Below are 25,827 nucleotides of genomic sequence, written 5' to 3' on the forward strand. Positions count from 1 at the left end.
GACATGTTATCTATATAAAAAGAAAACCTGACTGACTGACTGATCTATCAACGCACAACTTAAACTACTGGACGGATCGGGCTGAAATTTGGCATGCAGATAGCTATTATGACATAGACATACGCTAAGAAAACTATGGCACACCGAAGCTCAAAAAGACGGCTGTGCTGATGATCCAACCAGGCTACGTGCCAGCAACCTCAAGCACGCAAGGAAATGTCTGGCTAAGACTAAGCTGACGAACTGGTTTGACAACACCCCAGCGAGTTTACCTACGAAGCCACTGCTCGCAGTCGAACACCGTGCAACAAATTACGCCAGTAACAAACTGGTTGAGAACTGCATGCTTGCATCGATCCAATGCAGACCTCGGGATGGTGACGCTGTGGTGCATTCAGAAGCCAATGTGAATATACGAATACGAATTTAATCCCTAAAGGGGTAAAACAGGGGTTTGTATTTTGTGTAGTAAAATATAAGAGGTATTTTTATAACAAAGATTTTGGGGACTGTTGTTGAAACTAACTAAGAAACTTTAAACAACGTTAAATATTTTTTTTTTTAATAGATATAGCGAGCAAGCGAGCAGGCGGGTCACCTGATGTTAAGTGATTACCGCCGCCCATGAACATTTGCAGCACCAGAGGAGCCGCCGATGCGTTGCCGGCCTTTTAGGAATTTGTTGTTGTTTTTACCACGCTTCTTACGACAACAAAATATGTAATTATATTTTCATGAACATGGAATGGTCAATAAAAGTGTCAGTCAATTACTAACGGTTCGCAACAAATAGAGCCTTTTAAGAAACCAATAAAGGAGACAACTGTTGAAACAAACACTCTCCAACATGACGTATGATATCGGTGTCCAGGTCAGTGTTTGGCAACACATCAAATTCTGTCCCAAATATCTACGTGTGGCAGTACTTTTTTACAGAGGTAAACGCGCACTTTAGTATGGAAACCATGCACGCGGCGGCGGACACAAGCGAAATTAACAGTAGGTATGTATTCAAATACGGCTCTGTTGTGGATTTTCATTGGAATCACAAAAAAAATTATAAATAATTTTCGTACCATGAAAAAAAAAATCAATTGATTTATACTCTTTTCAATGTTTAATAACATTTTCTCACATTGAATATGAATCATATACTTATTTTTATATACAGAAAGATTACAATATTGTCTTTGATTCAAAAGTATTTTGGTTCATGTTTGCCAATTTTGGCAAATAGTTTAAATAGATCAGTGATATAATCTGATCTAGTTGACCATACACCAGAATACACAAAACGTAGGTACACAGATAAAATAAAAGAATCACCTTAAAAACTTCCTAAGGGCTTTCAGGACAGTGCCGGATCGGATAATATTGTGGAAACACTTCTAAATTGATATTCGTTCATAAAATTTTATAGATATAGAAGATAATATTATGTAAGTGAAAGGTATTAGTTATCGAGTCTAATAATATTTTATTTTGTGACCTTACATTAAGTCGGACAATCTTCATAAAGAAAGGGAAATTGAACAGAGGGCTTGGTGATGAGAGCGGTCGGCGAGATAATCTAGTTTATTGCACGGACCGTCTGGGGGCGCTCGAGGCGGCGAGTTCCGAACCACTACTAATAGCCTCACATTTTTCCTACAAGCCACTCGATCTGACAGATGATGAGCATGACTCCTTTATCCCTAGGGACGAATCCAACTATTATATTGGTTTTTTATTTTCTTGACTGTCATTTCTTAATTACATATTGCAGTGTAATACAAATTTGTTTTTTCAATTGGATTTAATAGGACGAATGTTAGCTGGTGTAAATAAGCAATGAAATGTAGAGCTTGGCATTTTATTTCGAAGGTTCGTGATATTTATTTGAAAATCTGTATGAAACCTTACAATTGTTTACAATAGTATCTTATTCCTATTCCTGAGTACCAATGCGGTAGGTACTCAATGCAACTTCGATTTGTAAACACAGATACTCTTACTCACTTCCTCACTCTGATAGTCCAATAGGACGGCAACCGTGATGTGGTCTCAGAGGTACGTGGTTGTGTCACCGCCAACCTCCTAATCCCAGATTGATACTAAAATTTTCTTCTATACGAAAAAAACCAAAAAACCTTTAAGAAAACATCCCGAGACTTGAAACTGGGACCTTATGATTTGCAGCTAAATATTAGAGCTACTAAATTAACGAGTAATCCATTGATGTCGAAACTACCCCTAACTCTAAAGTTAATCAATAGTGGGCGCTTAACTACAAAGGAGATGGAAAGAAACAAGTGGCTGTGAAGTTTTAGGCGAGATGGTCTTGTTTATTGCAAAGAACGTCTGGAGAATCTCGATGTGGCGGTCGAATCGGTATTAATGACCCTACATTTCTTTGTAGAAGCCACTCATTCTGACAGATGGTGGAGATCCTTTTTCCCTTCGAGTCAAGCCTGACGTTATTCTTAGTTTGGAATTTCTAATTTAAGGTCAGTGTTTGAAACAGATTACCCACAGTGAAGCTTAGTTGCTGCTTAAAAAACCATAAAAACACAGATAACCGAAACTGCAGTTTAACAAAATGAGTTATGTTTTGATTAATCTGCTTTAATTTCACGAGCCACCGAGGGAATTTCAAGCCTTATTTTTGTGTGAACAAATAAAAGTTATTTCACAAAAGAGCGTTTGATTGATGGCCTGTCGATGGGCAATCGTTAATAATTATTTGAAGAGAATCTGACTGGTTTATGATTATGAAAATTGCTTTTAGTTATGAAAAGCGGTGAAATTGTAGTCGAGAATAAAGACGCTGTTTCATTGCTGCGCACGCTGCGCACGGACGAGCGACACATTTTAGTAGATGTACATAGATCCTTGTCTAAGGCCGTTTTCCTCTACATCTCATGCTAGACACGCATATATAGGTATACCGAAGGCTATCACTACCCATATTATAAACGCGAAAGTGTGTTTGTTCGTTGGTTTTTGGTTTCTTGGTTGTCCTTCAATCACGTCGCAGGGGAGCAACGTGATTTTTTGCATGGGTATAGTTAAAGACCTGGAGAGTGACATAGGCTACTTTTTATCCCGGAAAATCAAACAGTTCCCACGGGATTTGCAACCCCAATCCACGCGAACGTAGTCGTAGGCATCAGCTAGTCTTTAGTAAATAAAAAAAAGAAAGTCTAGACTTACCTAACGTTTGACTCATCAACGCCTACTCTTGAACCTCGATAGTTAAAATTTTATACAGAGGATCCCTTTAGAATGTGAACCAAGACAAAGGCTAGATTTTTCGAAATTTCTACGGGATAGGGAGTAAAGAGGACTCATGTTTACGCTAGTGTGTTGGCTGCATCTAAGTAAGCTGTATCGTCAGTAAAAAATGTTTTTTTGATTTAAATCAAAATAAATAGTTTAAAAAATTAGCATAAATGTAAAATTATACCTGTTCTACAATAAACTTATTCAAACTTTCAAACATACTGAAATTACTATCAAAAAGTTCCTCAAAAACTAAGAATTCATAATACTTAACGAAAGTTAAACGCTTACACTTAGCTATACTACGATTAGAAACTTCGCAAACGTGATTATAATACGAAAACATAAGCTAACGACATGGAGTAGGTAACCGATTCGAATTTTGCAGGGAAGCTATTGTAGAGATTTAGCACCGAAGTAACTATTTACCTATTGGGACTAGGGATTGCAGTTCAGCTTTATTATCAATCCAGCTATATTTATTTTGGACCAAAGCGAACCCAGCTGGATCCAGCATAAATCCAGCATTTATTTATTTTCCAAAGAAATGAATGTTATCGCACTTATGGACTACGCAAATTTCGAACCCCTATTTCACTTCCGGGGTTGAATTTTCGAAAATCCTTTCTTAGTGGATGCCTACGTTATAATAGCTATCTGCATGTCAAATTTCAGCCAGATCCGTCCAGTAGTATGAGCTGTGCGTTGATAGATCAGTCAGTCAGTCAGTCAGTCACCTTTTCCTTTGATATATTTAGATTACCGATCGAAATTTAGATCGATAGAAACATAGAACCTACTCAGCATACTTTAGAGCACTTGCTCGAAAATTCTTTCAAATACCTACCTATGTACCATTAAAATTTGAATCTGCGATTATAGTATCTTTATTTTATCTTCTTGTAATAGGCTCCCTACTAACAGCGATTATTAATTAACCTAGTAATATCAAGCCATTTTGTTAGTTCACCAAACTTAGCTCTAACTAATGTCAATGGCTTGTCTTAATGTCAACAGTCATTACTCATGTCCGGAACAGTAGGTTAAACCACTCTCATCTCATAGGACATCGTAACGTTTGTTAGTAAAATCATTAACGTCGTATACACTGGTTTATATAACGTTCTCCTTGGGTTCAAATTAATAAGTAATAATCTTATGGCTACCCTGCATGCAAAATTAAAACAGCGTACTTCAATGTTATCTAAAAAGTTTATTTGAAACCTATACCTACTTAGTTAAAAATATTAAAAAGATGTTTAAATTGCAGAAAAAACAAAGGCATCATTCAAACAAAATTTACTCGTGGTAAATACAAAATCCAGCATTTCTATATTAGATAAGCTATCTTTAAAATGGCAAGTGTAGCGAACCATGAAAATTATATAATCAATTTCAATCTTATAAACCATTCTATTTCCGATTCAATTTTACCAGTCACCGAGGGAATTGAATAGCTTATTTTCTTGAGAATAAATTAAAGTTTTTCAACTTGAGGGCATGTCTACGAACGGGATACGATTATCAACTGCAGACTATTTTCCGAACAAATTTTACCTATATACATATATAGTAGGTGACTAAATGTTACCCTGCAGGACTACCCTATATTATAACGACCAGAAACTGTAACGTGGATGTGATGCGAAGACATTAAGCTTCGAGATAAGGTGACGACAAGGAGTGTCGTACAAGAGCTAAGCTGCTGAGATATGACTCTGAAGCAGTCATTAAGGATAACTTGAGAACGATAGCTTAGTGAACGATGTTAAATACCCAAAATCTTCAATGTGTGGGGATTAGAACATTTTGCATTTTTTTTGTATTATTTATTATTATTTTATGGCCCCGTTTGGCATCTTTCGAGTTTTTTTGTGTGATACGAATTTTTTCAGGGATGCTGCCCATAAGACACGTGAATAATAAGCTAAGCTGATGCATAGTTCCGTGATGCTACCCATCTAAACATTATCTTAAATGTCACCCTAATCGGTTCCGGAAAGCCAATTACATACATACTCGATACTACCAATATTATATAAATGCGAAAGTGTGTCTGTCTGTCTATCTGCTAGTTTTTCACGATCCATCCCTTCACCGATTTTGACGAAGTCTGGTACAAAAATAGCTTGCTTCCCGGGGATGGATACCTATGTGCATTGTCCATGACTTAACCCGTGGATTTAGGTTTGTATAAATCCCGTGGAAACTCTTTCATTTATTGGAATAAAAAGTAACCTATGTCACTCTCCAGGTATATAACTATATCCATGAAAAAAATAACACCAATCCGTAGCTCTGTTGCGATGTGGCAAACCAACAAACTCGCTCACATTTATATAATGTTTCTGTGAATTAGATCGTTTACATCGATAGTATATTCTATCGTGACAAAGGGATGTCCGGTGTGAAGATTTGCGTCCTTGTAGTTTGGATATATTACTGGTCTCAATGTGAACACCGAATGTCTGTCTCTGCCATGCCTTAAAGCGTTGCGTCGGTTTAACCGCTAATCTCGTAAGTCATCTAGGCTTACCAAGCTATTAAGCTGATATATGTAATGTTACCCTATGTAGTTTAAAATATATTTATCTTAATAAATTTTGTGAACCTACTAATTAATAAAAGAACATTTGGACAATCATAAATCATAATTATTGGAGCCTCAATAGATGCGGACTGAAATCCGAAAGGTCGCCGGTTCAAACCCTTTAAGTTGCACTATTGTCGACACCTATTTCTAGCACAAGCTTCTCGCTTAATTTAAGGGGAAAAGGGAATGTTAATCAAGGGCCATGGCTAATACATATTCTTCAAAAAAAATCATCATCATCATCGGCTCACTACTGAGCACGCACGCAATTACATTACATTGGTTGAATTTCTTTAACTGACTAAGTGAATTAAAAGGTACACAGAGATTGTTTAATTAGAATGAAAAATATTATTGTAGGTACATAGGATGAAAGTTAAATCTGGCTTTATAGGTAGGATAGGCTGTGTAAGGGTCAAAACGCTTTGCTAAATTGATTTTACGTATACTGCAAGTTTAGTCAACAATATGTATTAGTTTGTTGAATTAATGTTCAGGAAGTGGAAATATTTCGACATTAGTGAAATACTTAAGTATAATTTTTAGCTAAAATAGTAAAAGTTAATTTTCGCCACCAAAACCAAAATTAAGAGCCGACGTCAGCATCGACTCTTAATTTTTGATGTTTACGGACGGATATATAAATAAATAAATAATAATAAATAAATCTTTATTTTCAGATATAAATCCAGCAAGTTATACATTATACATTATAATAAAATACCTACTAAATAAAGAAATTAATATAAATTAAAATTAAAATTATAATAACTAAAATATTGTTTGATGTTCAAGAAGTAGAAGTAAAATCTTACTTCTACTTCTTATTCGCGTCCCGATGCACACGCCGCCAGTGATCGAATATCTGACCGGTCATATGCCCACCTATAACCTCAAGTATGACGTTATTGGATTGTCGTATTCTATCCCAGAAAGAGGCTACACGATTACGAATAATGGCGAAGAAGTCACTGACTCTCGCCTCGGCGAACATGCCTGACGCGCTGCAGTACCTTGGCAATCTCATTAGGATGCGAAATGCGTCATTATATTGCACCCTAATGGTGTTCATTGTTGCTCTTTTATATTTCGTCCATAATTGACAGGTATAAAAACACTGACAATATGCACGAAATAGTGTCAATTTCAATTTCAATGTTGTCAATTTCATATATATATAGGATAAGTATTTTTTATCCCGGAAAATCAAACATTTCCCACGAGATGTTTAAAAAAATTTAATCCATGATGACGAAGTTGCTATGGCATAACATAAGCTTCTCTACATGTCTTTATAAACTACTATGTTATAATAAAATTCATAGGTAGTTGTTTGTTCTCTTACTCGCTGTTTTAAAGTGGAGAAAAAATTGTTAAGACTCAATTTTGTGTACGATAACCTTAAAACAAACCCCTCACCTTTAGTTGTTTGTTAAATGGTTAGGTACATTCAGTGTCGGTTTTTTCGGAGCAGTGCTTGGCAACACAACTCTATAGGTAGACCAGACCGTACATAGAAAGATACTTACTGTTTTTTGCATACGTTTGAAACCATATTTAATCTTATTTTTGCTTATAATTACTTTACCTTCTAGAGTAACTATAAGTGTATTTCTTTGACTTATAATATACATCACTGCATCACCTTTTTATTTTACTTCATACATTTTTGCATTGTACTGGAGATAAAGATCCGTATTATTTGAAAAATTCAGCTTCGCTTAGGTTTGACTCTGCGGCAATGTGCCTTGAGCCTCATATAGTGACCTTGTTAAATGATCAGAAACTTTGCTACGTGACCATAATGTGGAAATATTAAACTTGAACATAAGCTAACAATAATAAAGTACCAATTACTTAGATGTTGCGGGAGAGCTAATCCATTGTGATCCTTTAATCTACTGTGTGTTATTAAATAAGGATAATACGTATTATTGGGGTTTGTGTAGTCTAGTTGTGATAACGTTTATCAAACAATGGCGTCGACCCACATTTGTGACTTAAAGCTGGAACTGTGGAACTTGTTTCCACACTTCATGTACCTATCTAGTTCTACTGTATAGTATGGTAAATAAATAAATAAAAAGCGCTTTTATTGCTGAATTTACAAAACATGAAAATTAATTCAAATCTCGTATTTTATTGCCCTTTGCGATCAGTGCGTCTTCTGATGCACAGACCTCCAGGTGTTTCTAAATGAATCTGTTTTGACTTTTTGAGCTTCTGTTGACCCAGCAGTCTATTTAATGCCATTAATCCAGCAGCGCTTCCTTTGTCTACCCCTTTTCACTTTGACCCATCACTGACTTTGTCCTAACATTCAGTGAATTCAGTCATAGCTTTGATCCACATCTAGGTATCTATACTATAGTATCATGGTACCATTAGGTACCATGTAATCGCAGTGGTCGGGTCACTCAGAGAGGTATGTCTCTTCTTTCACGAAAACTGGCCTACTTATTGATCATTTTTAGGGTTCCGTTTCTCAAAAGGAAAAACGGAACCCTTTTAGGATCACTTTGTTGTCTGTGTGTTTGTCTGTCGGTCTGTTAAGAAACCTACAGGGTACTTCCCGTTGACCTTTAATCATGAAATTTGGCAGGTAGGTCTTATAGCAGACATTAGGGTAAAAATCTGAAAACCGTGAATTTGTGGTTACGTCACACAAAAAAAAATTAAATTGTGGTCATGAGTATGTGGAAATTAGTATTTTCAATTTTCAAGTAAGATAACTATATTAAGTGGGGTATCATTTGAAAGGGCTTCACTTGTGCATTCTAAAACAGATTTTTATATATTTTCATGCAACGTAGTTTTTGAATTATGGTAAAAAATGTTGAAAAAATACGACTGTAGCACGGAACCCTCGTTGTGCGAGCCTGACTCATACTTGGCCGGTTTTTATTGTGGCCGAGAGTATTTTTAAGAATTCGAGATAAAATTTAGGTTAGGAAAACGTTAGGCGCTTATAAAATGTCACGGACAGATTTCAATTTACCTACTCAGATTTGTTGTTTAAATTTTTTAGATTGCAATAGAGGCAAGCTAAAGTCCTCTAAAATGTTTGTGATACAGACACTATTTTAAAATAACTAAACATTTTTTTGTTAGAGAGCAAATCATTTTTCTTAAAGTGGTAGGTACCTACTTATCAAAGATTAAAAGAAAAGTTTAGACCATCATTTTGTAAGTCCAAGTTGGAAAATACTTAAGCCCCTCGAATACAGAAAGAACCGTATTCAACCGCGATAACTTTGGTTGAAAAGAACTTATATTTACCAATATTTTTATATGAAAATCAGTATCGTTACAGGGTCAAAGGGATGCGAAACGACAACAAAGATTCCGCGTTTCACGCGAGTGATTGATGATCAACCTCCCTCCCCCTTTGTGAGCGTTCGCGTAACCAAATAAGCCTGTAAATACCGCAGCCATCCGCAATAAAAACAAATGTCAAACTGGATTCTATCACAGCCACCGAATCATCTATATACATATGTAATTAACCTCTGATAAATCCATACTAATATAATAAATGCGGAAAGTGTGTCTGTTTGTTTGCTAGTTTTCTCAGCCTAACAGTTTAACCGATTTTGATGAAATTTGGTACAGAGTTAGCTTACACCCCGGGAAAGTATTAAGTACTTATTATCCCGGAAAATGAAACAGTTCCCACAGGAATTTTAAGAACCTAAATGCACGCGGACGAAGTCGCGGGCATCAGCTAGTACATTAACTAATTAATAGTTGATCACTCATTAATATTGGTGAACGTACCTACCTGTCTAATGGTATTATTACAATATTGATTTGATTACTTGCAACAAATCAACATGTTTAAAGAGTTTTATTTTATACTTATTTTTTTTTATATTTTTTTTATTTCATTTTAAACAATATACACTTACAGCCTAAGACGGACATGGCGAAACTATAAGGGTTCCTTGTTTACTACGGAACCCTAAAAAGAATGTGCCTAATGCATTGTTTTGGTGGTCTAAAATTATCTTCACATCATTACCGTTCTAATGAAACTGGGCACATCGGTTGGCTAGTTTCAGTCTTTATTGGACATAGGTAGAAACATTTTTTGTCCAGTACAAGTAGAAAATTAAAAAATTGTAACAAAATACGAATGGATCGTTAGATATATTATCTAAAACCGATTAGGTATAATTAAATGGTATTTTAATGACGTAATGAAATAATTAAACAGTATTAATATTGTCTATTTACGTCAGAGTTAGTTGCATTGTGAAAAGTTCACAAGAACTGCCATAGGGCTGGATGAAAGCAATTCACTTGCACAGCATAGTTCGTATTAAAATATGAAACTGCATACAGTGACTGCGCGGTACAAATTAAGTTTGCTTACGCAAACTTTATTTTATATTCAAACTTTAATACTCTTTGTAGATTGGTCGTTTAGTGCAGTGTATATGTATAGTGCAGTATTAAAAGTTATTTGTACGGACTAACAAAGAGTTTTAAGCCATTATAATATACCTAGTTATGTTTGCAAACTTTTGTACACACATTAAAATTTATGAACATTAAGTAGGCAATATTTGATTTTATTTATGTTTTTCATAAATCAGTACCCTGATTATACATGTAAAAGTGCGTTTGTTTGTTGGTTTGTTGGTTTATTGGTTTGTTGGTTTGTCCTTCAATCACGTCGCAACGTTGCAACGGCTTGACGTGATTTTTTGCATGGGTATAGATAAAGACCTGCAAAGTGCCATAGTGCCATTTTTGTCCCCGAAAATCAAAGAGTTCCTACGGATTTTTAAAAAACCTAATTCCACGCGGACGAAGTCGCGGGCATCAGCTAGTAATTTCATAAATATAACGGTGGCAAAATGTGCGGTGTTAAGAACATTGAATGAAATACATGAGACCCTCCGTCACTCCGTGTTGTTAGAGTTATAAATCATGCCAGTGGGTCATAATTTACCTGCCAAAAAGCGTTCACATTTTTATATGAGACTTTATATAAGATATACTTACTGTTCTTAAAATAGGTAAGTTTTTTTAAAAATAGAGATAGCGAGCAAACGAGCAGGCGGGTCACCGGATATTAAGTGATTACCGCCGCCCATGAACATTTGCAGCACCCGAGGAACCGCCGATGCGTTTCCGGCCTTTTAGGAATTTGTTGGTCCGCCCCTTGAATAACTCTATATTGTAATCTAAAGGGAACACCGCCGAAGGGAGTTGATTCCACAGTTTGCATGTGCGTGGAAAAAAGGATCTGGCACCACGGGTGGTCGAAGTGCTCCAGAAACCCAGGTGGTGAGGGTGGAATTGATTGCGGTGGCTTGCGGTGCGGTTGTAGAAAAAGGAGGGTGGAATGAGATCAAACAACTCTTCGGAACTCTTTATTATAGAGGCGATAGAACACGTAAAGAGAGCTTACATCTCTGCGGTGTTCCAGGCTTTCCAACGAGCCGGTTAGTTTGAGATCGTCAAATTGGGAATTGGGAAGTTCTAAAGATATTCTTAGATTGACCTGATACAAGACCTGAAAATGTTTACCAGGTTTACCAGATTTTGTTTTGTTTGGACCACAAAACTGGCATAATAATATGTATTGTGTCAGCTGAGATTAATGTATATGCGTCAATGGCAGCCTATAAGCGAGTTTAATCCAATCGTTTTATCTTATGAGCTTAGAAGACTTATACCAGGAGGTAGTCGTAATTTACTAAAGTTCTCACCTATGTTCCCCTGAATGTGTAAAGGATAATCCAACTTGTGTAACTCAACACTGGCGTGTTGAAAGTCTTCAGTAATTACGCAGGAGCAGAAATTTATATCGTGTAACTTAATTGATAAATAACAACAGACTTGTTACGCCACCTCGATTTCATTAAGGGAGCGTGTACCCGAGTTCTACCTGTAACCAATTAATTTAATGAGTAGGCACCACACTAGAGGTTGTTTAACAAATTAAGAAGTAGGCACGACTGCAGCAGAGTACTATAATATTTTATGATGCTGATATTTTATACAACACAGAAGTCTTTCTTTCCCTTGCACCGGGTTAGCGCGGGGGCTGTGCGGGTGTTTGGAGCGTTCCTTACAATTGCCATTTCAACCTGTCGCGTAATATAGGTAATCTGCTTATTCATTATCATTTAATAGAATAGTTAAATAATATTTTAAAAAAATATAAATACCACAGGGTTTCCTGGAAGAAAATAAATAAATTGAGAAGCTAGAAAAAATACGGATCTTTTTACAAACTTTCATTTAGGGGTGAAATTTCCAAAAATCCATTCTTAGTGAGTGCTTGCCTAAAAAAAGCAAAAAATCATTAACACCGCACTTTTTTTACTTTAATTAAGCTGCTTCAATCAAAAGGGGGTGTAATGGAAAAATAGTCTGTGGTCATGAGTCCTGTTTTGTTTTTTTGGAGACAATGCTGTGGAGCAAAACAAATTAATATATCAAACTGTCATACGAAATCCCAGATTACTTCCTTCTTCCATGCCCAGATCCGATGCTTATGTTTGCGAGGAAATTAGACACCTTACGACCGACGTTAATACAGGAGATTATTTTTCTTGTTTTGATTTATTACAGGGTTGTGATGGAATATTATTATTACAGTGGAACAAAATATTGTATTATGTGTGCTACGAGTAACTACCTACTATTAGCCCCAAAATTCTATAAGTCAGTGAGACATATGTATTATATTACTAGCTGATGCCCGCGACTTCGTCCGCGTGATATTAGGTTTTTGAAAATCCCGTGGGAACTCTTTGATTTTCCGGGATAAAAAGTAGCCTTTGTCACTTTATCTATACCCATGCAAAAAATAATGTCAATCCGTTGCACCGTTGCGACGTGATTGAAGGACAAACCAACAAACCAACAAACCAACAAGCCAACAAACCAACAAACCAACAAACAAACACACTTTCGCATTTATAATAAGGGTACTGATAGCTTATGCTCGCGACTTCGTTCACGTGGACTACACAAATTTACCCTCTTAGGGGGCGTATTATCAGATGCCTACGTCATAATAGATATCTGCATGCCATCCGTCCAGTAGTTTGAGCTGTGCGTTGATAGATCAGTCAGTCAGTCAGTCGGCTTTACCTTTTATATATTTAGATAAAAAAATACCTATGTTGTTTTTGGATTATAACTTAATATATTAGGTTGCTAGTAATTCAATTATATGCTTTTCATAAATAATTGCATATTAACTCCATTTTCATATAATTCAATAAAAGCTAATTTACTAAGTTAACCTCGTAACATTGGAGTGAGAGAAGTGATATTTTGCGGCAAGATCCAAAGCTCGATCAACCCTAAAAAGATTAACATGTTACCCACAATTTGCCGTTGACACTTTAGCAAATCCCATCTACTAAGATTTTAAAGACGCTTCCTAACACAATTAACATCAGCACGTGAACTTTCTAATGAGTGCTCGGGGTTGTACTTGCTTTAAAATTGGCTACTGCGGAGAGCTGCGATGTAAAGGCTTCCTTTGTTCCTCGTAGTTAAGTGAAATTAGCTTACGTCTTTATATACTCGGAAAAAGAGTATTATGAGGAAGCTTTTATAATATTTAACCCGCTTTTAGTGGTTTCGTTTCGTATTTTTTAAACTGTATGCTTTTTAGGGTTCCGTACCTCAAAAGGAAAAACACCGGCCAAGTGCGAGTCAGGCACGCGCAATGAGGGCTCCGTACTACAATCGTATGTTTTCAATATTTTGCACGATAATTACAAAACTATGATGCATAAAAATAAATGAAAATGAAAAAATATTTATTTACCATAGATCAATCAATTATAACATTGTGTTATGGTACCCACACTAGGTAGTCCTGTGTCGTGGGTACCTAATAGAATTAACAATAAACAATTAACCGGTAAATTGACGCTCGGTTTACTAGTCTACGTTCACTTAACTAAGGTAGGTATTTATCTAAGATTAAAAATAAGGTTACAGTACAAGCTATGTTAAGATTAATTATATACAATTCATTATTGTTTTAAGTATAGATTGAAATGAAAAACTGTATTAGAAAGTACAGGTGAAGACCTTTCATATGATACTCCACTTGACAATATAGTCACTCACTTCGAAAGTTGAAAATACTAATTATTAGTTCATGACCACAATTTAATTTTTTGTGTGTGATCTAACCCTAAATTCACCTAAACCTTGTAGGGGGAGGGGGGGGGGTAGTAGTCGTTTCATAGCTGGCACCTAACCTCAAGAAAAAACCTTCTTTCTAAATTTTAAGTTAATAATATCAATAATTAAAACTGTCCCATACAAACTTTCATCCCCTATTTTACCACCCTTATGGGCGAATTTTCCATAAATCCTGAAACACGTATTTCTTCATTTGTGACCGAAAACCCAAATACCAATTTTCATGCAAATAACTTGAAAAATGACGGACTTTCATACAAACTTCCGTCCCCCATTTAACACCCTTAGGGGTGGAATTTCGAAAAATCCTTTCTTATTGGATACCTACTCTTTAAAAAGAATAGACCCTCCAAATTTCATGTCTTTAGGACCGGCGGTTAAGGCTGTGCGTTGATATATATGTCAGTCAGTCAGTCAGGTCTTTGAATTTTATCGAATATAATATTTAGATATAGAATAATCGCTGATTGGATTTTAACGAATGTTTTCAAATTGTAGAGTTGTGCTAAGTGACGTAACTTGTAAAACTAATATTATCATTGTGCAAAACTGTCTAAATATACTTTTTTAATATTTGCTTACCTAGGTATATTATTACTATCAGTAGCTTACCAACCCCGGCTTAACTTGGGTAGAATTTCTGGTGTTATAGAAAAACCTTCTTGCTACTTTTGATGTTTCTAGACCCAGGAAGTAAAACGAAACAGTATTTCAGCAGACTCGGTTAATCTTAACTATAGTGCGCGACAGGTCGAGTTATGATATGGGGCGGGGGGGGGGGGGGGGGGACACCCCGCACACCCACTCATCACCCGATCTATCCCGCACTGGGTTTGCGCGGTGGCTGTGCGGGTATGCGGGGCATCCCCATCTCAATTTACTGAGTTTTTACCAGACTGGTTTACCTTCTTTAGAGGTAACAAATTAGTGGTATCTATTTCAAACAGTAGCTAGGTAGGTACTTACCCTATTTGAGTTTTTTTTGTAATTGTTTTGTCCCTTTTATCGTAAGGGCTTGAGGAATCAAATTAAACCCTTTGTGCTATTAACAATAAATTGTTTGTTAAAATTTCGTATTAATTCATTTATTAATTTGTAAACGCGGTCGCATTAAAAAGGTCTGTGAAAATATTACGGAAATTTCGAAAATAATTTCTTCAAATTAATTAGGCCAAGGTATTATTAATGGGAACATGGAAACCTTTTAATTGCAAACATTTGTTAACTGAAACCCCAGGTTAAATGGAAAGGATTTTTTTGCTGCCTGCCTTTTGATGCCTGCTTCTAATAAGTTATAAAATATTTTGGAATTTAAAAACCAAAGTAATATTTGTGTCTGTCTGTCTGCTAACTTTTCACGGCCCATCTGTTCTCAGAGATAGCTCATCTGCAGAGATAGCTTGCATCCCGAGAAAGGTCATACGTTACTATTGTCCCAGAAAAACGAAGAGTTCCTACGGAGTTCTTAGAAAAACCTGCTACGGTCATTTAATAAGTAAAGTAAAAAAATATCATCGGTATGAGCCTCCGCAAACATCAGCGACGCACTGCAGAACCTCGCCAGCCCCATCAGCACTCTGAATCCATTATTATACCTATTGGACACGCAAGTCGTTGTAGGCCCTCTGCGTATATGACACCCGCAGGTTGCACGTGTAGAAAGTTTGGAAATATGCCTTAAACCCTATAGAACCCTCACAGGGTTTTTATTTTAGTGTATTTATCTATATTTATTATTTTTGATGTGAGTTAAGTAAATAAAATAATAATAAACACATAATATAATAAAGTAAACTGTGACAATTCATGTATCACTCGTAAAACGTTTCTGACCTACTTCTGCTCAGCGCAATGTCATATAAAAAGTGATAATATTATTCGAGTTATACGTCGAGTGGTATAACAGTGTGGCTTTATTATTTCATTGCAAAAGTTATGATGGCGATTACAATATTTTTATTTCATTATTACGACTTACTGCTGGATTATGTTAGTAGGATAATTAATAAGCTTTAATTTAATTCCTTTATATTGTCTTTGTCGTAGTAATCGTTGATTGCGTTGTTCTTAAATAAACTATAGAAATAGAAAGAATTTTATTCGAATAAACTTTTACAAGTACATTTAAACCGTCAACAAGTTTCTCTCAAAGAGAATCGCGTGGCGTAAAATTACTTATAAATTGTTGCAAAAATAACATAAAAGTTACTCACCAATTAAAGTACCTAGGTACCTACCTATTTTAAAATAATGACTTACCTTTAGGGAGGGAGTTAAAATTCATGAAACTTATTTCTGAATTTGTCTAATTTGCCTGATTACCCATGCTGGCAGTTTGTACCTACGCTAAGGTAATAAATTTGCTTAGCTTCTTTGCGAATTTTGAGTACAAAATCTCTAACAATTATACATAAATCCTTCACTCAAAATTAATTCTGGAAATTGTTCGCAAAGACTAAGGACAGTTAATTTTCGGGGGAATGATTTGAATATCTGGCTCTAACAATGGGATGGAACGGGACGCCATTTACGCCCGTCTTTCCTAAGTTTGTTACGAAAACCGGGAAATTTGTTTAAAATTGTGACGTTGTTGTGTTTGTGTTCCATTAAATTATACGAACGGCAGGTTAAGTTTGTCGAGGCAAACATTCCCTCTTACCTACGCCATCCTTGCCAGCCGCCCAGCGCACTCCAATGATATTTGATTAAAATGGAAATGATACAAATATTTACATATTAATTTACTTTGCCGTTGTTTCCAATGCAAGGCAATACATATTTATACCACAGGTAGGTAATCTTCGTAATTAAATAAATCTCTCTCTACTGAGTAAGCAAGTAGAGTGTGAGAGATAAAAAGTTGGTTAAATATTTGTGCTGCCTGTTCTTGGATACCTACTTATTTCAAAAGTCAATCCTTTTATTCAAACTGGGTTCAAACCACTTTTGATTGTCAACTGTCGTAATGGTGGTAATTATTTAATCTACAAAAACTTATTTTGTTTGGACCTTTAAAAAAAAACTATCAGTACCCTTATTATAAATGCGAAAGTGTGTTTGTTTGTTGGTTTGTTGGTTTGTCCTTCAATCACGTCGCAACGGTGCAACGGATTGACGTGATTTTTTGCATGGGTATAGATAAAGACCTGGAGAGTGACAAAGGCTACTTTTTATCCCGGAAAATCAAAGAGTTCCCACGGGATTTTCAAAAACCTAATATCACGCGGACGAAGTCTAGTTGTTCTATAAATTGGACAGCGTACATCGTTTCCGATCTAAATAACTTCTAAATAGAGTTTTTTTTGTTCCAGAATAAACAAATGGTTGGGTTTTTAACATATGCAGACATCCAGTCGAAAACATGACTTGGGTAAGTTTAAAATGCCTGTTTGTGTACCTAATAAACTAGTATTACAATTTTTCTAAAATTTCGATTATTTTACTTGTCTTGCTTTTGATCGAGAGCCAAGATGGGATTACTAACAAAAATCCTCACCAGCTAAATTTTAAGATATTGTTTTTCGAATTTCAAATTTGAATAAATACTACTAACATATTTTATCTTTACGTGAAGTAGTGTTCTTCTAAAGTATTTTAAATTAGGTATGCATTATTACATGCGATTTGAAATAAAGATTTCAAGAAAAGAAACCAATTTATATTCTGCTAACGTTTAGAAATGTTTTGTTTGGAAAGCCACTTGTACTCTCGATAAAGCATCGTTGACCTAAGTCAACAATGAAAATGACCTATTCGCTCAATATCGAGCTTCTGGCTGAGGAAACGATGAGGGATTGCTGCATTTCTGTAATAATGAGTTCATTGCGAGTAAAATTATGCAATCAAGGGTACTCTTGACTTGGAAAAAATGAGGCGTAAGTTTTTCGCGTTTTACTGAACATGAACAGATTCTTTTCTTCTCCAGTATTCAATTGTTTTATTTATTAAATAGTCAGATGTTTGTTTGTTTCGTAGCACCATGGTCGTAGCATCGTAGCAGTCTCGTAAAATCCGTGACATTGATGATATTTCCTAGATCGCATATTTAATTGTTGAAGTAGGTACGAACGAATATATTATTATAAATTAATTTAGCAGTGTCTAACCTGCCCCAAGTGGCCGTTTAATGAAAATTTTAAAATTCGAAGATTTTAAAATTCGTCCCTTTTAATGCAAATCAAAGGTCAAATGGCAATTGTAAGTTTCTAGTATGCTAGAGGTCGTTTAATAAAACAAATTGTACTGCCGCTATCTAGTGGATTGTCAAGAACTAATAATATTGAACACAAGTTATTAGTTTGTTACTAACTGTCAATCCAAATGACTCGCACCATCGTCCCTTTATTCAGCTCCCTTCTCGTCGTTCAGTCTCATCGATTCGCTTTATTTAGGACCTATCCTTCACAAGACAAGATTGCGTGGTCGGGGTTATCAGATTTCGTTCAGAGCTGGGTTCAGATGTACTTTCCTAAGCCGGCTAAGGAAAGCACACTTGACACTTCCATTAAAATTTAACGTTATAAGTTTTTAAAGCTTATAATTTAAGTAGTGGCAGGATAATTTTTTGTGGTTGTTGAGACACTTTCGATTAATTTTGATGATGGTATTAACAGTGGCCACGAGCGCGCGAGAAGGATGTATCAAGATGAGCTGGCGTATGGGGCGGAGCGCGCGCGCGGAGCAGGCCGCGTGATGCGCGGGAGCGCGCGCGTTGCCGGCGGCGCGTCGCTCGCGCTCGCGCCCGCCCCGTGCGCGTGATGCGCGCGGACTGCGCCGCGCTGTACGCGTGGCTCGTCTGTTGCGCTGCAGCTCTCTCTACGCACAAGTATAGCACGCGCGTGATTCGCACCAAGTACGGACCACTGCGTGGAATCGTGGTTCATTCGCATCCACAAGTGGAAGCGTACCTTGGCGTTCCTTACGCGACTCCACCGCTTGGAAGTCTAAGGTTGTTATTTTACAATATAAGTACTTCATCACACTATCAACGACAAGGTTATGGAACCTACTATGAGGTTTAAGGTTTAGATACAGTTGCTACACGAATTTTTAGACGTATACGAAGCTGTAACGAGATATAACTTATACTGAAGCTCGTTGTAAAGTAAAACCCTTGATAAACTGTGGGGTCCACTAATTAGACTTCTTTAGGGTAACTTATTTAACTGAGTGTTTAAGTTGATGTGTTAATTAAGCTCACACAAGAAACACTATCTACTACCACGACTCTACTTTCAAAAATGCTCGCTCGCAGATGACTTGACTTATGTTATCAATCCTTAGTCATCATATTATTATTATTTATTATGCGTTCAGTCCCCTACTAAACTATCAATAAAACAACTATTATTTCGTTGTTCAGTACTGCAAATACTTAGATCATAAATCTTTTTAATGGTAAAGTCTGTAACAGATACATGCCGCCGGTGACGCCATCGCAGTGGCGCACAACGCGCCTGGCCGACGCCGCCGGGCCAGCTTGCCCGCAGGTGCCGCCCGCCGCTACGCCACGGGAAGAGGCGTTGCTGTTGCACCCACGCGCGCGCATCCGTCAGCTCGAGCGGCTCCTGCCCGTCCTTGCGAACCAGAGCGAAGATTGCCTCTATGTCAACCTTTACGTGCCTGTAAATGGTATGTGAGTTATCACTTCTCATGTTCTTAAAGTTCTAGTTTATGCTAGCTGCAAGGGAGCTAAGAGAGAGCGCGCACTGCAATGCGGCGAGTTGCGGTGCGTTTTAAAATCTGTAAATTTGAATTTAAATCAATTAAAATCCGGTGCGGACTTAATCCTGGAGTGCGCGCTTCTATGTAGTTCTAATAGTTCACAGATTTTGCGGGAAAAAAAACGTTTATTTACTGTAATTTATCGTAGTGCGCGCTAGCTCTAAAATTGTTCTTTATGCTCAAGTACTTAAAAGTGTTGCATAGTGCCTGAGCCTAGCCTCCTATGCTCATATACTCTCCTGGTATTTCATTCATGTAAGTACCTATACTTGGTTACACGTTAAAAGGTCTCCAACATTGAACTTGCGCAGTGGGTGATTTATCGATCTATGGCTAGAGCATTCGCAATGACCAGAAGAGGTGAAGTATGTGAGCGAGCTCAGCCAAGTCACGGTCGCGTATCAGCTTCATTTCCTCGCAATCGAAATAGAGTAATAACTCGGTCATAAAACCCATGCACGGGATAGTAGTTGTCTACACTAATATTATAAAGAGGAAAACTTTGTTTGTTTGTTTGTTTGTTTGTTTGTTTGTTTGTTTGTACTGAATAGGCTCAAAAACTACTGGACCGATTTTAAAAATTCTTTCACCATTCGAAAGCTACATTATCCACGAGTAACATAGGCTATATTTTATTTTGGAAAAAATAGGGTTCCGTAAGATATTTGGGTTTTTCGGACACAAGGTGTAAAAAATCAACCAGAAAAGTTACTTATTTTGCGTACGCTGCCTAAACTATAAAAGATAGAACCATAAAATGTTCTAATTAATTGTAGATCTTATAAATATCTACAAAAAAGTCCGCGACACACTATACCCATCTATGTCGAGTGAGGCACAGCAACCATTTTTTTATTTAAAAATCTTGAATTTTTTTTGGACTACATTTAAACGCGTTATTTTACTCATGCTATTAATCCTTATCAAAATAAATGATTTCATCACTAAGAACAGTTTATGGAGATAATATTTGGTCTTTGAATGATTAAAATTGGACGTTTGGTTTTGAAGTTATGGCGAAATTAAAATATTACGATTTCTGCTGCACGGCCCGTTGTATTATATAAAGAGGTAATGTCGTTAAGTTTGTTTGTAGGGGGTAATCTTTAGAACTACTGAACCGATTTTAAAAATTCTTTCACCAGTAGAAAGCTACATTATTCCTGAGTGACATAGGCTATACGGGATCTTTAAAAACCTAAATCTACGCGGGCGAAGCCGCGGGGATCAGCTAGTAGTTTATATTTTGCTACATGCATGTTAGACATTCATACGATTCTTTCATTGTTTTATTTTATTGAGGTATCTTAGCTGACACAGCCTAAAATTCGATAGAATATGCAATATTCGCATAGGTATTGGACTTTCAATATCGAGCTGAAAGTATTTACTGCTTGGTTCAGCTAGTAATATCGTGTTCGCCATTCCATAGCTCTGCTTCCCTTGATACAGCTTTTAACGGAATTTGTGAATATTGCAAATTGAACGCCTATTTCTGAAAAAGATATTTGATGATTGAAAAATTAGCGCTTAGTGTTAGTTTTCATATTAATAAATACTCGTACGTGGTAGTGACAACATAGTGTCTGTACTTATATTTTTCATTTGACAATAATAATTTCATTAAGCACATTTTTAAATTTGCGACGGGATCTATAAGAATTTTTTATAAACGATGGACGTAGAGTCTTGAGCGTATATTAGTTAAAATAGATTTTATTATTAGTCAAAATAAATTATTATAGTAACTAAGTAACTAGCCTATGTATACCTACCTAATCTATTCGTATTTCCAAAACATAAACTGGTATTCAAATTGAGTGGAAAACTTTTAAACAATGGCCGAAACTTCACCGTCGATTGAGCAATTGAATTTTATTTTATAAGATCATATAATGGAACAATCATATTGTAATGGAGTGGCGCTGTTTAGGTTAGGGTGGCGATTCGGAGTTTTTGGGGGTGCCCTTAAATCCGCGCCAGTTATTCATTATTTATTCGGACCATTTCGCCACAAATTCAGTGTCCGTTAAATAAGCCGCTTTTCAATTATTTACCACTACACAACAGCGTAAGGTTTCGCAAATTGTAAAGTACTGTGGGAACAAATTCACTCAATGTTTTATTTACGCTGTAAAAGGTAACAAGAATTGTGTTTCATAAGAGCGCAGTTTTTGTAGAATTAATTCCACTGAATATTTTTTTTTTTACGTCGGAGTCGACGATTCATCTTTTGCTGCATCTAAACTTAAAGAGTCAGACGAAACTATTAGAGATAATAGAATATCTACGTACCTACTGCTATAAGCTGTGATAGCCTAGTGGTTAAGACCAATTAGTGGTTAGCCTCCTATTCGAGGGGTCCAGTGCTCGATCTCAGACCTTTAACTTTTAGTACTAATGTGCGTTTCAAACAATAAAACTATTACTTGCTTGAGCGGTAAATGAAAACACCGTGCGGAAATCGGCATGCCTGAGATTTCTCCATTATATTCTCAAAAGTATATGAAATATGTCAATCTGCACTTGGTCAGCGTGGTGGACTATGGTCAACCTTTCAAATTCTGAGAGGAGACCCATTTTCAGTAGTAAGCCGACGTTGGGTTGATGATGATGATGACTGGTATAACATGATTTACTTACTTTATTATAAAATCATCACGGTTAGCTCTCTAATTACTGTTTTTCAGTATATTTTCTATTTTCTCAGTCGGTGCCTAAAACTTGTGCATTACCAACTCATAGATTACGTAATCTCATCTAACCTCCAGACGAAATAGATTTAGCTAGATCGCAACTTTTTCTGTCTCCCGTGGTTATAGCAAAGATTAAAAAGGAGGAGGCAATTTATACAATGGATGTTTTTATGTCTCTACTTTTTCTGCTACTTAAGAAACATCTTGTACCTGATTTGAACATTTTTCTTTCCGTTTTTATAGTATACGTATATTAATTTCAAAAAGAATTTGTGACGATAGTATTGATCTTTCTTAAACTTCAATGTGGCTAATTCTGTTGTAGGTACACAATTTCTAAAGTTGATCGGTCTAAAAATAGTGCTGTCCTTTTCCGCAGGGAAAGGATAGCAATACATTTAGACCTGTCATTTCAGTTTATTAAAATACTTGCCTGTTATTAAAATAAACCACATTATCAGATTACTACTTCAAAAATTATCGTTATCTTTTTAATCCACACATTTTATTTACTACTTAAAAAGGCTTATTTAAAAATTAATGCTATTGTATTTACAAATTATTACTGTAATAAAGTTTTAGATTTATATTTTACCAAGCAATTTTAAACAAAAACAGTCCTACGAATTTAAAACTGCGTTTTCAACGTTAAGAAACTATAACAATAATCCAGGAAGAGTGCAAGCTGTGAGTTATTGAAGAGTACAATTGGACAGGAAGAGACAACGCAAAAGGGTGTCGAGGCCTCAATTCCGTAGTGCATTGCAGTGCATACAGCTCCCTGCAAGCAGTGCGGAAGTGAGGCTGAGGTCTCCTTAGGCAACGAAACCACATAGCTGCTCACTGAAGATGAAGAATTGTGAGGGAAGAAGAGAAACTATTAAGAATGCTACCAGTATTCTCTATAATCCTTTAATTGTAAAGAATACTGTCAGTATTCTTAAAAGCAGGCAGTTGACTGACACATAGAGCAAATATTATTCATTATATACCCAGGTATAAGTATTTCAGCTTAACCAACGAGACATTTTAAATCTTTAGTAGGTACCAGTTGTAATTAATCTTAATCTTTATTAATCAATGTTGAAATTAATATCTTTGCAATTTTACGGTCTTGCGATCTTTGTACTTAGGTTGTACAATAAAGTGAAAAAAAATGTAAGTTTAATGTTACTGTGAGTTTGCATCAAAAAACATTAAACATGTGAATGTATGACAGGTTGTCTTCGCTCTGCAGAAAATCGGTTATAGGTTCAAGATTTGTTGAAATACTAAACAAGTTCATTTTCAACAAAAAATATCTGACAATGTAGACGCAATTTCAATATATTTACAGAAAATAGAGTTTTCAGTATCTTTTTGTAAATGTTTCGTCAGTGCGAACTCACGGTTATCCATTGGTGTGACGTTTCTTAACTTGAAAAGTTACATGGCCTAGTAGTTGATTAGATTAGATAAGAGTATTTATTCATTGCAAAATTGTATGTAAAATAGGGTCTTGGAATTATAAAATTCCAATTACAATCTGCCATCAATGGCAAAAGTAACAAAGTAAGTATTGTCACTCAAAAAGAGCTCTGAGACTGAGATTTAATATAATTTTTGTATTCAAACATTACTATTTTGCTATTACTGGTCGTTACAAGCTCAGTCAATAATTTATGTGTAATTTTACGGAATTTGCTAATGGATCAACAACGGGACTGGGATTTTCTTAGCGACGAGGAAAAGTCAATGTTATAACTCAATTGCCAGCCACTTAGAAATTCGATTCGCCGTGACAACATTGATTGGATAAAATTTTCTACTAAAACGTTGGATGGCGGCATAATCGAATTAATGAGAAGTAACTGATAGAGTTTGCTGGCATGCCATCTTTTAGTACTTGATTACACTACATTACATTTTGAAAACACGTGGGTATATCAGTACCCTTATTATAAATGCGAAAGTGTGTTTGTTTGTTGGTTTGTTGGTTTGTTGGTTTGTTGGTTTGTTCATCAATCACGTCACAACGGTGCAACGGATTGACGTGATTTTCTGCATGGGTATAGATAAAGACCTGGACATGGAGAGTGACATAGGCTACTTTTTATCCCGGAAAATCAAAGAGTTCCCAGGGGATTTTTAAAAAACCTAATTGCACGCGGACGAAGTCGCGAGCATCAGCTAGTAATCTATATAGAGATGTTTGTAATCAATAGACAGCTGAAGTTTCAGTCTTGTCTTGTAAGAAATACTGTGAAATACATTTTCTAGAAAACTGTCCATGTCATGTGACTTGAATTTGCATGCATCCCCTCCGGCTAACGCAGCGGGGTATTGTGCCGATTGGGCGACTGGATTCCAACTGCATACGTCGAAATATTTTATATAAAGGGTAGATATACCTATAGCTACCGTTACCCATATTTTCTTAAAGTTAACTTCTTAAAGTTTACTTTTTTGAAGGATAATAATATATTTGTAATTATATTGTTCTAGCCGATGCGCGCGTTGATTTAGGTTTTAAAAAATCGTGGGCGAAATCTCAGAGTATTAATGTTTTATACTAGCTGATGTCCGCGTGGAATTAGGTTTTTTAAAAATACCGTGGGAACTCTTTGATTTTCCGGGATAATAACCTATGTCACTCTCCAGGTCTTCATCTATACCCATGCAAAAAAACACGTCAATCTGTTGCACCGTTGCGACGTGATTGAAGGACAAACCAACAAACAAACACACTTTCGCATTTATAATAAGGGTACTGAATTATTATTTAATGATAATAAAAATGCGTTTAATGTGTTAGTAATAAAAATGTTTTAGCAATCGTTAATATTAGTTAATTAATTATTTTTTATCACTTGTTCACTTAATTATATTTGTCTGCCCATTAGCTATTAATTTTCTTTGTCAGTGGTCCATAGAATGTTGGAAACAGGAAGGAAAGGAAATCCTCTGATAACTCGTAATTATACGCCTCCCTCGATTTCTTTGTGATGATACGTTTGTATCCTACATGAGAACATTTATATAAGTCTATTTTTCAGAAAAGTCTAGCTTTTCAAAGTTACTGTGCAAACAATAGATTGTTTTCAATGCTTTTGGTTTGATTCTTGATTTAGGACTGCGCATTGTCTCGAATAATCAATAATGGTAAAGCAATATTACTTAAGTAGTTTTTAGACTTCAGATTCTAGTTTGATGCCGTGTAGAACCCAAAATATAGAGGTAACGGTCTTTATAGCGACTGCATTGGGATATTCTTCAAGCAATCACGTAACTTAGTCAAAGATTAAAAGAAACCCTGTGTATTGTTTTTAATTTAATTTTAATAGTTACAATAGTCTTTTTAAACAATTTAGTAGTCTGAAAAATAAA

General features: G+C 35.9%; 1 protein-coding gene across 1 annotated transcript in view; it reads left to right on the forward strand.

The window, feature by feature from the left end:
• The window catches only part of LOC117996647 (neuroligin-1-like), a 107,422-nt gene that overhangs the window by 46,949 nt on the left and 34,646 nt on the right, over window positions 1-25,827 (forward strand). Inside the window, exons 2-4 of the mRNA XM_034984771.2 lie at window positions 17,353-17,411; window positions 18,655-18,989; window positions 19,455-19,672. Of these exons, the coding sequence (XP_034840662.1) occupies window positions 18,799-18,989; window positions 19,455-19,672 (409 nt within the window). The 5' untranslated portion in view covers window positions 17,353-17,411; window positions 18,655-18,798. The remainder of the gene's footprint in view (window positions 1-17,352; window positions 17,412-18,654; window positions 18,990-19,454; window positions 19,673-25,827) is intronic.

Source organism: Maniola hyperantus, chromosome 1 (genome assembly GCF_902806685.2).
Source record: "Maniola hyperantus chromosome 1, iAphHyp1.2, whole genome shotgun sequence".
Taxonomy (NCBI): domain Eukaryota; kingdom Metazoa; phylum Arthropoda; class Insecta; order Lepidoptera; family Nymphalidae; genus Maniola; species Maniola hyperantus.